Source organism: the organism of the source record quoted next, unplaced genomic scaffold (assembly GCF_019419815.1).
Source record: "Pyrus x bretschneideri cultivar Hongxiangsu unplaced genomic scaffold, Pyrus_bretschneideri_v1 Contig81, whole genome shotgun sequence".
In the NCBI taxonomy this organism is placed as follows: Eukaryota; Viridiplantae; Streptophyta; class Magnoliopsida; order Rosales; family Rosaceae; genus Pyrus; species Pyrus x bretschneideri.
The window spans coordinates 467,199-483,575 of NW_025999822.1; the positions used below are offsets into that span (position 1 = coordinate 467,199).

Consider the following 16,377-nt stretch of genomic DNA (forward strand, 5'->3'; position numbering starts at 1 on the left):
ACAACCATACAATGGTCCTGACAAAGTGTATATTGGAGATGGCCAAGGTTTGCCAATTCTCCACTCTGGTTCTACTTCACTTCATACACCTACTGCAACTTTTCATTTAAACAATATGTTGCATGTTCCACAATTAAAGCATGATCTACTTTATGCAAATATGTTTCTTCGGGACAATTTGTGTTCATTGACTCTAAATCCTTTTAACTTTAATGTCAAGGATCTTACTACGGGGATGATGCTTTTTAGAGCTCCTGTTCGTCATGGTCTCTATCCTTCTATGCATCTTCTCACTCTTCAACACCATATCATGCTTATACTGCAATCAAAGCTTCTCCTACTACTTGGCATCAACATTTGGGGCATCCCACGTTCAAGACTTTGCAATCTGTGCTCTTAAAGTTTGCCTTGCCTATTTCTAGTTCCCTTCAACAGTTTTTCTGTTCAAATTGTGTTTTAGGCAAATGTGCCAAGTTACCATTTCAGAATTCTATTTGTAATACATCTAGACCTTTAGAGTTGGTTTATGCAGATGTTTGGGGACCTGCTCCATTGCTTTCTGTAAGTAGCTATCGGTTTTATGTCATATTTGTTGATGACCTTACCAAATATACTTGGTTGTATCCCTTTAAGTACAAATCAGATGTATTTTAGGCTTTCATTGCTTTTCAAGCACTTGTTGAAAACTTTTCTGGCTATAAAATTGGAACCTTGAGATTTGATTCAAGGGGTGAGTTTCTCAATTCTGATTTCAAGCACCATCTTTTTGTTCATGGCATTCAACATTAATTAAGTTGTCCACATACACCCCAGCAGAATGGTTGTGTAGAAAGAAAGCTCATGCATGTTGTCGAAACTATCAAGACTCTTCTCATTGCTTCTAAGGTTCCACATCATTTTTGGGTAGAAGCTTTTCTCACTGCAGTTTACTTGATTAATAGACTACCTTCGGTGTCTAAATCTTCACTATGGGAACAATTCTTCAAAAAGTGTCCAGATTACTCTCAACTTAGAATTTTTGGTTGCAACTGTATCCCTTGGCTTAATCCTTATACTAAGTCAAAACTAGACCCTAAAAGCAAGCCATGTGTCCTCACTGGTTACAACCTCTCTCATAAAGGTTATAGATGCTTGGATCCCTCTATAAATTGAGTTTATGTATCTCAACATGTCTATTTTGATGAAGCACATTTCCTTTTCACAATTCAAACCTTTTTCAACAACAACAAACCACATGTTCCTCCTCACCTCATTATTTCCCATTTTCTCTCACCTTTCCGAAACTCTACTCTCTATCTCAGCATCTTCCATTTCACAATCTACCTCACTTTCTCAACCTCATACCACTGCTCCAAGTTCTCCCTCCCCTCCAAATTCAAACCCTGCACCTACACTCCTACCTGTTTCACCCATTCAAACCCTGCACCAAGTTCTCATACTCTACCAGAACCTACAACTACCATTGCACCAGCCTCATTATCCACAGTCTCTATTCACCATATGCAAGCTCGATCTAAATCAGGGATCTTTAAACCCAAAGCCTTTACAGTAACTAAACATCCACTCCCTCCTCACTTTGATACAGAATTTGTCCCTATCTACATATCTCCAAGCCTCCAAGTATTCACATGGAGAGCTGCAATGCAGGATGAATTTAATGCCCTCCAAAACACTAGAACCTAGAAACTTGTACCCTCTGATTCTACCTACAATATTGTTGGCTATAAGTGGGTTTTTCGAATCAAAAGAAAACCTGATGGATCTATGGACATGTACAAAGCTTGACTTGTTGCAAAAGGGTACAATCAGCAAGAAGACATTGACTACAATGACACTTTTAGCCCAGTGGCTAAACCAATAACTTTTAGAATTCTTCTCACTCTTGCAGTTGAATAAAACTAGTTTATGCATCAACTGGATGTAAGCAATGCATTCTTGCATGGCTTCTTGAAGGAAAATGTCTATATGTCTCAACCTTCTAGCTTCATTGATCAAGATCATCCCAATCATGTTTGTTATTTGCAAAAGTCTCTCTATGGCTTAAAGCAAGCCCCTCGAGCATGGTTTGAAAATCTTTAATCTGCATTACTACCTATGGGTTTTCAAGCCTCTCAATCTGATCACATCTTATTTGTTCTTAAATAACCTATCTTGGTCATCGTCTTAGTCTATGTAGATGATATAATAGTCACTGGACCCTCATCTACTGCGTGTGCTAATGTGATTACTCAACTTAGTGCTCAGTTTCCAGTTAAGGACTTGGGAGGTTTGCACTGTTTTCTTGGCTTGGAAGTTACTCGATCTGCTTTAGGAATTTTTCTTCATCAGTCCAAATATATTTTGGATCTTCGCAAATGAACTAAAATGGATGAAGCAAAACCTTGCATTACACCTCTTGGTTCTGCAAAATTGGATCTCATAGGTTCTCCATTAACCAACGCTGAAGAATATCGATCAATAGTTGGGGCACTTCAGTACCTCATTTGGACTTGACCAGATCTTTCACTTGCAGTGAACTTAGTGTGCCAGTTTATGCACTCTCCTCTAGAACCACATTTTAAGGCAGTTAAACGTATCTTCGATACCTTAAAGGCACTCTTGGACATAGTTTATGGTTCCCCAAAACTGCTTCACATCTCATACTTAAAGCATTCTTGGATGCTGATTGGGCAGGGTGTTCTTGGGATCGACATTCTACTGGTGGTTTTTACATATTCCTTGGTTCTTCCATCATTAGTTGGAGTGCCAAGAAGCAACACATTGTTGCTCGTTCATCCACAAAGGCTGAGTATAGGTCCCTTGCTCACACTGCTGCATAATTGACATGGATATGCAAACTGTTCATGGATATTAGATTTCAGTTGCCTTCTCTACCTCAAATTTGGTGTGACAACATTTCAGCCATTGCATTGGCTTCTAATCTTGTGTTCCATGCTCGTACCAAGCATGTCGAGATCGATTATCACTATATCCGAGAGCTAGTCCTTACCAAACTTCTCACGGTTCAGTTTGTGTGCAGCCAAGATCAAATTGCTAATATTCACACCAAATCTCTTCCCAGGCAACGATTTCTTCACCTTCGTACCAAGCTTTCACTTTAGCCTTCTCCGTTTAGCTTGAGGGGGTGCGAAGAGAAAGTTACCAAAGTAAATAGTAATGACCAGCTGTCAAAAGTTAGTTAAGAAAGTCACCTTTGTAATTTACCCTTTCTGTTTTGGTTTGTTATTCTTAGCTTTCCTATAAATACTCTTTGTAACTTAATCATTAAGAAATAAATGAAAACATTGCTCATTAAGTGTCTGTCTTGTTCCAACTTTCCAGATACATTTTATTATTTTGAGTACCAGATAAGTATTGGCGTAATTCTTACCTTCGTAGGCAAGAAAAGTTCCATTTTCTTGGTATTTCCGATGTAATTGACACTAAGAAGGTAAAAATCATCAGTCCCTAATGCATTAACAAGAGAAGTTTGGAAAATCATCGATGCACTGTAATTCTCTTATCCATCATCTGAAGCAAAACATCGATATATGCTCGAGACTCGAGCAGAAGGCACTGGTTTTCCTTCATTTCTCTCCCAAACAAGGACAAACAAGATACTCCTAACCTATTTATTAAGCATTGACATTTGCTAGAAACCACCTCGAACATAGAAAGGCAAACTAAAGAAGTGCATAGAGTTACCACACTATTCTTTCATCTTGTATTCGTTCATGTTTCTTTTAGTTAAAGATTGTAGTGGATCAAGTTTCAAAGGTACCACCTTTCCAACATATGTTAAACAGTTAGGTTTATGTAACCTGCTCAACTTTGGTTCCTAAACTTGTAAATTTGCAAGTCCTACATCTGTATACAAATGAGTAATGTCCAGTCCATTATTGCTCATTTGTATTTGCCTGACCATTTGCAAATTCCAACCAAATGGATTCTTATTCGTCTCAAGTTTCAAACTATAGGTATGTGTTTGATGAAGAGGTCACCTGAAGTCGAGTGATGAATGCTTAAACCCGAATGGGCGGGGTTTTTTCATAGTCATAACCTGCACGAATCCAACTCAACATTAGCTTGATCATTTTTTGTGTTGACTCTTTGCATGACCATACCCAACCAAACCAAACCGAACACAACTCGATCGTAGCCCAAATTAATTGATGCACATGTTAAATCCAAGTCCAACAGCCAACACCCTTCATAATATCATTTAAGCTTTGTATGAATTAAGAGCTTTTATAGTTAGCCTGAAGTTGATTCTCGGATACTTATTACCATTTCATGTGGCAAGTAATGTATAGTATTAGGGATGACAACGTGCAGATTGGGTTGTGATGTGCCACATTCCCATAACATAATCTGTTTATTTTCCTAGAACCAAAAACCTTTTCAAATGAAAACAAGGTGGTTTCGAATACGAGTTTCAAATAGATACCCCAGTAATCATAACCTAATCAAAACCGGACAATTTACTCGACGATTACCCATAATTGCAAAATACTCAAAAATTGATCCTCGAAACCAAACTATTAGGTTATGTGGGGATCAGATTTAACGAGTTAAATTGTCATTGCCACATACAACTAGTATTTAATAAGATAAATACATTAATTAACGTGTCATATACACATTATTTGTTATGTCATGTACACATTATTTGTTAGGTCAAATGATACTCAAATACGATACAAAAGAGTAATTTCCTTGATTAAATACATTACCCTTAGTATCCCAATCCTAATTTAATTGAACGCATTCGAACTCCGCCGTTGGTCTGCTGAAGCTCGAGCAGCCCAAGGGAATTCAATTCAATTCAAATACTGAACTCTGTTTCCGCTTTTTTCACTGTCAGAAGGAGAAGCAATGGACTCAACATTGAATTTCATAGCCTCTGCAGTTACATTCTCGCCAATCACATCCATCGCCAGGCCTTCTCTCTCACCTCACAACCTCTCTTTCCATTCCTGCCATGCCCAATTCCCTTTATTCCAAACAAGTCCTCTACCCTCCGCGCCCGCAAGCCGAACTCAGAGCCCGAGCCACTTCTCAAACCCACCATTATTGATGAAGTTTCAGAGGACGACGAAGACGACAACGTTATCTGGGACGACGACGATGGTACTTCTGTAAATTCACCTGTTTCCTCTTTTTATCTATCATTTTATTTGTGTGGATAATATGGCAATTGCTTTAGGGTTCTGGAATTTGAATGTTTCTTTGTAATGCTGTTTTGGTGCTTGTAAAGTAGTTAAGGAGATAATGGTGGATTATGCTTTGATGGGTAGCTGTAAAATCTAAGCAATGGCAAAAATTCCCATGCTTTACTTATATTTTTATTATCCGAAAATTCGGCCACAACTGTTAATGTTTTGCGTGTGTTCTTAATCATATAGACGCATTAATGGATGATGAGGGTGATGATTATTACGAAGAGGATGAGTTTGTGGCGGATGCTGCTGAGCACTACGTAAGTTGTGTGTATGAGTTAGTGGCAGTGCACTGTAATCTTAGGGATTGATCGTATCTAACAACCTTTTGCTTGTGTATCAAGGCTGGAGATGGAGGCGGAGGTGGTGGAATTTCTCTTGCTGGGACTTGGTGGGATGACAAAGCACTAGAAATAGCTGAAGAAGTTATTCTGTCCCTTGATGGCGACTTGAAAATTTATGCATTTAAAACGTTGCCAAATTTCAACATTCAAGTGCGCATTGAGAGGCTTTCGAATAAGTAAGCATCGGACCAAAACTAAATGTTACTGGTAAATAGTAATGGAGATACTTGTTAACCTACAATGTATAGGATATTAGTATGTGATGCATATTGCATGCTTGCCATGTGTAAGAGCGTATCTTGACAATTCCAGATTGCAATCAAGGAGTTGATTGATGTACATGCTGAGTATGTCAAAATTATGTTTGATGTTGTAGGTTTTATGGAAATGGTGTTACCTTGAGTAAACAGTTCTCTATTTTTATTTGCCAATGTCTTCAGAGTTCTTCATGTTCCTTTGTTGTAACAACTCGTCATGACTATTCTTCTGTTTGCATCTAATTTCCAATCATCTTCAATATAGCTGGAAATGGCGATGAATTTAATCAAACCATGTCATTTGTTTTTGCTTGTGGTTTGAAAAATAGCTATTAGATGATGGTGCTGGATAATTCTGGATCCTTTGCATTATAAGTTAAATGGTAAATGTCTGATTTGTCGTTTTAATTCTTGTTCTTTTGCTAAAGGTTTCATCTGAAATTATCATTTTTTTGAATCGTCCATTTGGATGTGGGACTTTAAGTTCCTTGGAAGTTATGCTAAATTTGTTAGGAATGCACTACAAAAGTTAGATAGAGCGACTATGACTAGAAGCAATACATTTAAGAGAATTTTGAAAGGTGTCATTTGAAAGTACTTTGTTTAGTGTCTTTGTAGTGTTTTGTAGGATGCTTGAGTAGTTCTTTGGTACCATTCTTGTAGTTCATTTTTAACAATCGAGTCTAAAATCCTTGGTACTTGAATGTCCCTTCTCCAAACATAGCATAAAGATTTGATGGATGCAAATTTAAAGGTGGAAAAATTGACCTAAAAAGATAAGCTATTAGGAGAAGGGATAACAAAGCATATCAAGCACAACTTAACTGCACACACTAACACTTCCTCTCATGTGTAGGGTGTCTACAGAAACTTAACCAAACTGGACCTTACATGTGCACAATAGAAGTTACCAGAACCAAGACTCGAGCCATGACTCAATAACATGTCTCTGCAACTATGTTAACTTGCCACTATCGCGGAAAAGCTTAAGGTACTATATGACACATTGACACTACCAAAAAGCAACATAAAAAACAGGTTTACTTGCCAATTTAAGTTTTCAACAGCCAGGAACAAGTGGAGTCTGGGTAAGATTTGTATTGTTACCAGTAAAACACTTGAATACTTCTCATGCAATAAGAATTAGGGATTACTGAAATCTTTGTAGGCCGTAATCAGACCGGTTCATCTAATATCTAATGCGGGTGTGATAAAGTACCGGTATTGGTTGAATTTCAGTTCCCAACTATTCTCATTTGTATTTGTTTTTCCATTTTCTTGTTAGTAGACAAAGCAAATCTGTCTGTTAATCTCCACAAATTGTGTAAGCTGTCGTATGAATGCCTTTTGAGCTCAAACCACATGGATTTACTACAGATCCGGCTCCCCGAGTATGGAAGATATTGAGGCTTTTTCTAGAGCCTATAGGGCAAAACTGGATGAAGCAGAGGTTGCTAAATCACTTCCTGAGAATTTATCTCTTGAGGTATACTTCTATTTCTCTCTCTTGACTTTCTTATTACCCTTTTCTTGGTTTTTATTCTTTGGCTTGTCATTTTTCTATGTTAAGTGGTTGGGAAGACATACATTACAGATTTCTCGGCATAAAACCGTAAGTAAAGGCTTGCGCTTGGTTGTCTAGGTTTTTACCATGGATTAAGCTGTAAAGCTGAAACTTCTGAAATTTTTACTCCCTCATTGTTTGTGTTTTTATCTCGTGGTTCTAATGACATATGTTTTTGCTTTCAGGTGTCATCTCCAGGCGTTGAAAGGGTAGTTCGGGTTCCACATGAGTTGGATCGGTTCAAAGAACGACCTATGTATGTGAAATTTGTCAGTGAGACAGCTGAAACCGGTGCTCTGTCGGAAAGTGACGGTGTTTTCAGGCTTGTTTCTTTCGATGTGGAAACAAAAAGTTGCGTTTGGGGTTTAGCAGATGTAAGGATTAATAGAGAAAAGGCAGGAAAAGGAAGACCACTCAGCAAAAAGCAGCGGCAGTGGCAATTGAACACACCATTTGATTCCTTAGTTTTGGTTCGATTGTACTCTGACATTTGATAATTCTTTCTGTAAATTACTTTCTGACTCAACAAACGTTGATGTAGTGCAAATGTGCAATCGATAACGAATTCGAGTTTCTAACACGCCTCTTCTCTCGATTGACTCGATGGTTAACCATGGTCCGTAATTCTATTGACACTAGGAAATATAGGGAGTAAGAACCCTAGAAAATGGCGACAGGCCCCTGCCCGCCTAGAAGATTAGGCATTGGGCTCTTGCCGCTGTCTGACTAGCGCCTTTTAGAACCTTGCTAGTAATGCATTGATTATTCTGGAGATACGAGAAGAGGGACAAAGCTCCATGCTGTCAATAAATAAGAGGGTGTCTATAAAATTACCAAAATTCCAACAAGCACGAACAGAAATCCTCATTAAATATATCAAACTTCAACATTCACACATCTCACTCTACTAGATTTTACAAGTAAACATGTCATTAGCGTACTTAGGTTAGGTGTTGTTGGAAGCAGCAGCTTTGTCGAGAATGTCGAAAACCTTTTGAAGGGTCACGTCCTCCACAATAACAACCTTGTCTCTTGATTTGGAGCCCGACCCGATCGAAACCTGCCGTCTTTTTACCCCTAAAACCGAGCTCATGTACTCGACCAGTGCCGCATTCGCCTCCCCGTCCTTGGGCGGCGCGTCGATTTGCACCCCCAACGCCTCGTCGCTGAAATCCGTGATGGCGGCGATTTTGGAGCCGGGCTTGGCGTGGATGGTGATGGCCACCGACGACGGAGGTACCGACCGAATACAGGCCGGGAAGTTGTTGTTGTCGGACTCAGTTGGCTCCGCAGGGCTCGCCGACTTCGCCTTGGCCTTGCCTTTCTTGCCCGGTGCCATTTTTACTTTTCTTTTTTTTCTTCTGTATTCGCATTGGCCCTTTATAAAGGTTCAAAACAGTTTTAATCCTGTAGTCCCTGTATAGAGACCTATAGCTTTGATTTAGATTCAAGTTATTTTTATTATAATGCTCTTTCTTCTTGTTTAATTAGTTTTATTTGCAGGGTCTAAATTTATTATTGAGTATGTTTGTCTCGGTTTTTGCTTTTTATCTTATTTTTTGACTTATATTTCTTTTTTTCGTTCAAGGTAATTTATATCGAATAGCGTTTGTAGATTGTCACTTAGTTGCAGTACAATGACATTTAAGTTTTGTTTTAGAAGAGTTTTTGTCCTATGTCCTCACCTTTTGTATTCTTTTTCTTTATGTTTCAGGAGGGGTGTTCTCCCTTCTCCTTTTTGGTACCCGTTAACTTATGAGGGGTATAAGAAAGTCCATCCTACTAAGGCAATAATTGCCCCATCAATTGAGAAAAGGCAATTATTGGCTTGGTAAATAGTAAAGGCCTGAGTGCATATTTACTTTGTAAATGAATTGCTGGGGCAATTGACATTAGAAAATTATTTTTTAAAAATTAATATTATGCTTAATTTCAAATAGAACTTTTAACTAATCTCGTTATGCTACGTATTATTATCTGCAATTACAATCTCGTTTTGTCACGCCATAGTTTATATTATCTTTTTTGTCACTTCTATGTATTTTTATAATTTTATAATTTTTTTTCTAATTTAATTAATATGGATGGTTGGATTACATTTTATTTTTTATTTTTATTTTTTAACAATCCAACAATCCATATAGTCCACATTGCCCCAATAGTAAAAATGTAATTTTTTAGATTGTTTTTGTTGAAAAAATTTGGACAGTAGGATAGCTAACCATTAGAAACCTAATGGTTGTTGGGTAAGTGTGCCTGCAGTGCGGGCCCCAGCGTCTGGGTTTTGGTCGGCTGACACGCCATCATATGTGCGCTTGACACCAAAAATATATATAATGTATCTGATGTTAGGCTGGGCGTCAACCTAAAGTCACATGGCCTCAGATGCTCACTTGAGCTATCCTTGGATAATTGTTCAATCCGTTTGTCTTGGGCACACGTGTGGCCCGACTGATTGAGTTGGGGTGGTGAGGATTGTTGGGGTTTTGGGGGATTCAATTGCCCAATTTTTCAAGGTAATTGTGTAGTGGGTGGGCTTGCTCTAAGGTTTTTGTCCTTCCTTGATTAAGTGTAACTTTTTTAATAAATTTCTCTCATATCGCTGAAGTTAAAAAAAAACTCAAAACCACAAAACAAACTTATAACAATGACGCAAAATTTTATCGAGAATTACACAAATTTCTCCAAAGCTATTTCTTGTTTGCTTACAATTACATTAAATTCATTTAAACCACGAAGAGTTTTTATAAACAGAAGTTAGTTTAAATGAAGAAGATTGCACAAGTTAAGTAAGGCTTGTTTTAGTGAACAAAAGTTGGGCTCCTAGAGGGAGCGGTTAGTTGGGCCCACTGACATTCTCTTTGGCGCGCTCTTTTGTCATACCATACAATTTTGGAGCCAACACCAAACGATGCGCACCGAGACTGGAGCCAACACCAAACGATGCGCACCCGTCTCGGTTAAGGCTGGCACCAGTACGTCATGAGTCAATGCGTCTCAGACCTCCTTCCTCCAAAACCTTACACTTCTTCCAACGAAAGCACAGCCTCTCTACTATTCCGTCCGAGTCGGTCTACCAAGATGGAGCATCTGAGTCCTATTACACCCATCTCTTGCAGATATGTCTACAACAATGCAAGTATATTCAGACCCGTAAGGTGTTCGACGAAATGCCTGACAGGTTGCTGGCTCGTGCTTCCAGGACCTGCAAGGCTGTCCACGCCCGCAGCTTGACATTTGGGATTGAATCCAAAGGGCTTCTGAGAAATGCCATTCTGGTTTTTATGCCAAGTGCGGTAATGTGGATTTTGCCAAGAAAGCATTTGACTGCCTTGAAAACAAGGCTGTGTTTGCTTGGAACTCAGTTTTGTCAATGTATTCGAGTAAGGGATTGCTGAAACAGGTTGTTAAGTCATTTGGGTCGATGTGGAATGGCAGGGTAATGCCAAACGAGTTCACTTTCGCAATGGTTTTGTCTAGTTGTGCAAGATTGGTTGATGTTGAATACGGTAGGCAAGTTCATTGTGGTGTTATTAAGATGGGGTTTGAGTTGAGTTCATTTTGTGAAGGTGCACTCATTGATGTGTATGCCAAGTGCAATTGTATAAGTGATGCACGACGGGTATTTGATAGTGTGTTGAAGTTGGATACAGTTGCTTGGACAACAATGATTTCAGGGTATGCTCAAGCTGGATTACTCGAGGAGGCACTTGAAGTGTTTAAGGAGATGCAAAAAGTTGGTGGTTTTCTGGACCAGGTGGGATTCATGACCGTCATAAATGCATGTGTTGGTCTAGGAAGGCTAGATGACGCATGTGAGTTGTTTTCCCAGATGCCAGTCCTAATGTTGTAGCATGGAATGTGATGATTTCTGGGCATGCCAAGAGAGGCAATGAGGAGAAAGCTGTTAACTTTTTCTTGAGAATGAGGAAATCTGGCAAAAAACCGACAAGATCCACACTAGGAAGTGTTTTGAGCGCAATTGCTAGTTTGGCTGCTCTAGACTATGGCTTGCTAGTTCACAATATGGCAGTAAAACTGGGGTTAGAGTCTAACGTTTATGTGGGAAGTTCCTTAATCAATATGTATGCCAAGTGTGAAAAGATGAATTTGTCAAAGAAAATATTTGATTATCTACCAGAGAAAAATGTTGTCTTGTGGAATATGATGCTTGGGGGTTATGCCCAAAATGGGTATGCCAGTGAAGTTATAGAATTTTTTACCATTATGAAGGGGTTTGTTAGTTGCATTCACATATCATCAAGAATAAACTTGCATCAAATTTATACGTGGGAAATGCATTGGTTGATATGTATGCTAAATCAGGGGATCTGAAGAAAGCAAGGAAACAATTTGAGCTCATAAGAAATCGAGACAATATATCATGGAATGCAATTATTGTTGGATACGTACAAGAAGAAGATGAAAACGAGGCTTTTAATATGTTCCGAAGAATGAATTTGCATGGAATTGTGCCTGATGAAGTCTCATTGGCAAGTATACTAAGTGCGTGTGCAAATGTTCAAGCACTAAAGATGGGACAACAAGTCCACGGTCTCTCAGTTAAAAATGGGCTGGAAACAAGCCTTTATTCTGGGAGCTCCCTTATTGACATGTATTCTAAATGTGGGGTCATTGGCAATGCATGTAAAGCTCTCTATTATATGCCCCACTGGAGCATGGTATCTGTGAATGCTCTAATTACTGGTTTTGGCTATAGCAACTTGGCAGAAGCTGTTAATTTGCTTCATGAGATGCAGAGATAGGATTGAACCCAACTGAAATTACTTTTTCAGTCCTTCTAGATGCATGTAGTGGACCTCTCATGTTAACTCTGGGAAGGCAAATCCACTGCATAGTACTAAAGAAAGGCCTTTTGTGTGATGTTGACTTTTTGGGTGTCTCTCTCTTAGGTATGTACATGAATTCCCAAAGCAAAGTAGATGCAACAGTTCTTTTCTCGGAGTTCCCAAAGCCAAAAAGCAAAGTATTATGGACCGCTATGATCTTAGGACTCGGTCAAAATGATTGCAGTGAGGAGGCGCTACAGTTGTATCAAGAGATGCGTAGCCATAATGCTCTACCCAACCAAGCAACATTTGCTAGTGTTCTTCGAGCATGTGCTGTCATTTCTTCTTTGAACAATGGTAGAGAGATCCATTCCCTCATTTTTCATACCGGTTTTGATCTGGACAAGTTAACTTGTAGTGCCCTCGTAGACATGTATTCTAAATGTGGGGATGTGGGTAGTTCTGTGCATGTTTTAAAGAAATGGGTACTAAAAATAGTGTCATTTCTTGGAACTCAATGATAGTTGGGTTTGCTAAAAATGGTTATGCAGAAGATGCATTGAAGATCTTTGATGGGATGAGACACTTTCATGTTTTTCCTGATGATGTCACATTCCTAGGTGTTCTCACTGCATGTAGTCATGCAAGGAAGGTAGCTGAAGGCCAACAAATGTATGATTCTATGGTTAATAAGTATAGTATCCAACCCAGGGTCGATCATGTTGCCTGCATGGTTGATCTTCTAGGCCGTTGGGGATTTCTTAAAGAAGCAGAGGATTTGTTGACAGACTAGATTCTGACCCAAATGCTATGACTTGGGCCACATTACTTGGTGCTTGCAGATTACATGGAGATTACATAAGGGGACATCGTGCGGCTGAGAAACTCATTGAGTTAGAACCACAAAATTCTTCAACATATGTGCTGCTTTCTAATATACATGCTGCATCAGGAAACTGGGATGAGGGCTAGCTCTTTGAGGAGAGAAATGAAAGAAAAGGAATTGACGAAGGTTCCTGGTTGTAGTTGGATTGTAGTGGGACAGACAACAAATTTGTTTGTTGCTGGTGATAAGTCTCATCCTAATGCTGGTGAAATCATTGCGGCTTTAAAGTATTTGACAGCAGTAATGAAAGAAGAGGGCTATGTTGATGAGACAGATTCTTTCTTGAATGAAGAAGAGTGAGAGATGCTCCTATCCCTATGGTATTGAGGCCAATTGCATATTGTAACACTATGCATGAACATCCCAAGGCCTCTCCCTTTGCAAGACTGTGAAACCCGAATTAATATCTCAGTAGTATTCTTTAACTTTGTGAGAGAGATGCTAACCAGGGTCAGACGTCATGCAGGGTATGTTGATGCCAATGTCAGTGCCTGGAGGAACTTTGGTTTACTATTTTGTTGAAGCCGAAACAGACACTGACAAGGAAGCCTCTTGCACTTTGTCTCAAACATATACTGAAAAGGAAGCCCCTAACTTTGTCTCTTTGGTCGTTGGTTCCTCTTGGTCCTCTGCAATGGAATCCAGTGAACATATCTTGTAATAGTGAGCCTTTTCATGTTTCTTAAAAAAAATTTGAGGTTTAAATTTATAGGTTCCTTATTTTTTTGTTTAATATTTTATGAAGCTGCTGCTTTGTATTTGTTTTGGTGTTTCTTCTTTGTCTTCTTTGCCATATTGACGATTCACGTTATCATTTTTTACTTTTGATAATTTTGTTGCTCAATGCTTCAGAGATGTAGCGACCTTGTGGCTTTAAAATTTTGCCGTGAAATTTGAATAGTAATGTCTTTGGGCATGAAATATGTTCCTACTAAGTGCCATGAATGGAAATAAATTCATCTATAGCATGTTAAAAGGGAAAACTGGGTTTAGATGAGCAAATTCTCATTCATAGTAGTGTCAGATTGTACAATTCAGACGTGCACCAAAGCTTGCTTGTCTTAATGATGACTTCTGCTCAGTATTGGCAATAGTTATATGCTGCCAACTTTTTTTCCAGTATTTTGTTGTCTTCTGCTGCATTTGGTTTCATGTAATCCTATATGATCATGCTAAACCAGTAAAACAATTTAAATTAGAACTGTTTTAAGTGAAAGCAGGTCACTCTTGAAATGTCATCCACTTTGAATTTATAGTTTGTAGATAGGGTACTTTATATAAATGCTTTTACATCCAGAATGAAATTACCCTTGAGGCTGTTAGTTTTAAGAAATTGCTGCATTTGTATTATTCACAGGCAGGCTCATCCGCAACAAATAGTATTTTATTGTTACTTTTGTGCTCAGGTCCAGATTGCTGCTGTATTTATGGAGATGACTTTTAAAGATATGAGATCAGCTGTCTTGTTTCTTTTTGTAAAGATGACAGCTTCCTTGGATTGAAATGGATTACTCATTTGATATGCGTGAAGTGTGTACAAATAACTAGTGAAACTAAGTCACTGTGAAATGTGTCTTTGTAATGCTGTTTTGGTGTGTGTAAAGTTGTTAAGAATAATGCTTGACCATTATGCTTTGATGGATGTTGGATAGTTATAAATCTAAGCAATGAGAATGATTATCATGTTTCACTCATATTTTATTATCGACAGTTTGGCCACAAAAGTTTCATGCTTGCGAGTGATCGTTGTTATGAAGATGAGTCTGTGTCAGATGATGCAGATCTCTATGTTAGTTATGTGCATGTAAGTTTAGGGTGCATGAATTTTTGGCGGCGTGGTGTAATCATAGAGATGTACCCTAACAACCTTTTGCTTGTGTTGTAAGGATGGATGTGGAGTTGGAGGATGTGGGATTTTTCTTGCCAAGGCATGGTGGGACAACAAAGGTTATAAAAACTGAAGAAATTATTCTGTCCTTTGATGACGAGTTGAAAAGGTAAGCATTTGAAACGTTGCCAAATTTCACCATTTAACTGCATATTGAGAAGTTATTTGATAGGTAAGCATCTAACCAAAACTAAATGTGAGTAAGAATGGTCACGGCTTGTTGATTTTCAATGTTTTCCATGTGTAAGACTGTGTCTCAAAAATTTTAGAGAGCAATCAATGAGCTGATTGATTTACTTGCTGGTTCTGTCAAAGTTATGTTTCATGGGTTGCAGGTTTTATGGAAATGTTGTTACTGTTAAACAGACATCTATGGTTTGCATGCAAAGATGTCTATAGAGTTCTGCCTTCTCAATGGGGATGGTTTTCGTGTATATTGTAATAACTCTTCATGACTAATCTTCTATATGTAGCTATTAGATGATCTGAAAATTCTTAGAGGGGGCAGTACATCCAAAAAGGTTAAGCTATTGAGAGAAATGATGCATATAAAGCACAACTTAACTGCTCACACTAACACTTCCTCTCAGGTATGGAATCTCCACAGAAACTTAACAAAACTGAGCTGTGCACGTGCAATTGATCTGAAATTTTTCAAGCTCATTAACGTTGGTTTTATTTTGGTTTTGTAGCCTCAGTTTTGAGAGTATGGTGATGCATTGTGTTTTCTGAGAGAAACCATGGTTAGAAAGGATGGCTCCACACTTGGTGAGATCAAAATGCCTAAGGGTCTCATGCTTTTGTGAGAGTGCTCTAATCAGGCGCGTGGTTAGGTTGCACAACCCGAGTTTTCTCCTGTATTTCATGCTCCCCAGTGGTAGCCATACAAACTCCACAAACTGCTCCTTGATACTGATCTTTACCTACTTGAGCTCTTATTTTCCAAATTTCATGATTAATGCATGGCCGTTATTAATTTATTAGGAGAAAGTGATGTAGATTGGTTACATATAGTCCAATATTTATGTTATTTTTCTTTTAATTCTTTGTTCGAGATCCAGTTGGTCCTGCTTTCCAGTTTTATGCCCGTTTGTGTTTGAAATGGCAAATAGAGAGGAAGGAGATATCTCAATGATTTGATCCTAAACCCCAATTAAACAAAGGCAGTTACTATTTCAAATTCAAGTAAAATGCTTTCCTTATTTTGCCAAAAAAAGCACTCCCGAAGGCTCATGGAGGGATGGGTTTTAGAAGCTTTATGGATTTTAATGATGCCCTATTAGCAAAACAATGCTGGCGTTTGATTCAGGAACTAGAGTCCCTGTGGGCGAGGGTGTTGTAGGCTCGTTACTTCCCTCATTGTTCATTTTTGAATGCAAAAGGGGAAGGTCGGGCTTATTGGGTATGATCGAATTTGTTAAGGGGTAGAGATATTCTGCTTAAAGGGTCC

General features: G+C 38.6%; 3 protein-coding genes across 3 annotated transcripts; 2 read left to right on the plus strand and 1 right to left on the minus strand.

Annotated features, from left to right (window-relative positions):
• Positions 1-4,772: 4,772 nt before the first annotated feature.
• Positions 4,773-7,943, plus strand: LOC125473300 (the record flags this gene model as incomplete). Its single annotated transcript, XM_048575960.1, has 5 exons — positions 4,773-5,109; positions 5,385-5,458; positions 5,543-5,718; positions 7,177-7,285; positions 7,549-7,943. Coding segments are annotated over 5 exons (1,005 nt in total), but the record flags the coding sequence as incomplete, so codon positions are not given.
• Positions 7,944-8,209: 266 nt separating this feature from the next.
• LOC125473301 (UPF0235 protein C15orf40 homolog) lies at positions 8,210-8,797 on the minus strand. Its single transcript, XM_048575961.1, has one exon. It carries the CDS (start codon positions 8,700-8,702, stop codon positions 8,310-8,312), a length of 393 nt encoding a protein of 130 aa, XP_048431918.1. The 5' UTR covers positions 8,703-8,797; the 3' UTR covers positions 8,210-8,309.
• Positions 8,798-10,117: 1,320 nt separating this feature from the next.
• Positions 10,118-15,971, plus strand: LOC103951151 (pentatricopeptide repeat-containing protein At3g09040, mitochondrial). Its single transcript, XM_048575866.1, is given in 11 exon segments — positions 10,118-10,639; positions 10,642-11,196; positions 11,199-11,606; positions 11,609-12,124; positions 12,127-12,617; positions 12,620-12,926; positions 12,929-13,116; positions 13,118-14,828; positions 14,926-15,036; positions 15,401-15,517; positions 15,620-15,971. Coding segments are annotated over 8 exon segments (2,973 nt in total). The 5' UTR covers positions 10,118-10,353; the 3' UTR covers positions 13,340-14,828; positions 14,926-15,036; positions 15,401-15,517; positions 15,620-15,971.
• The last annotated feature ends 406 nt before the right edge of the window (positions 15,972-16,377 follow it).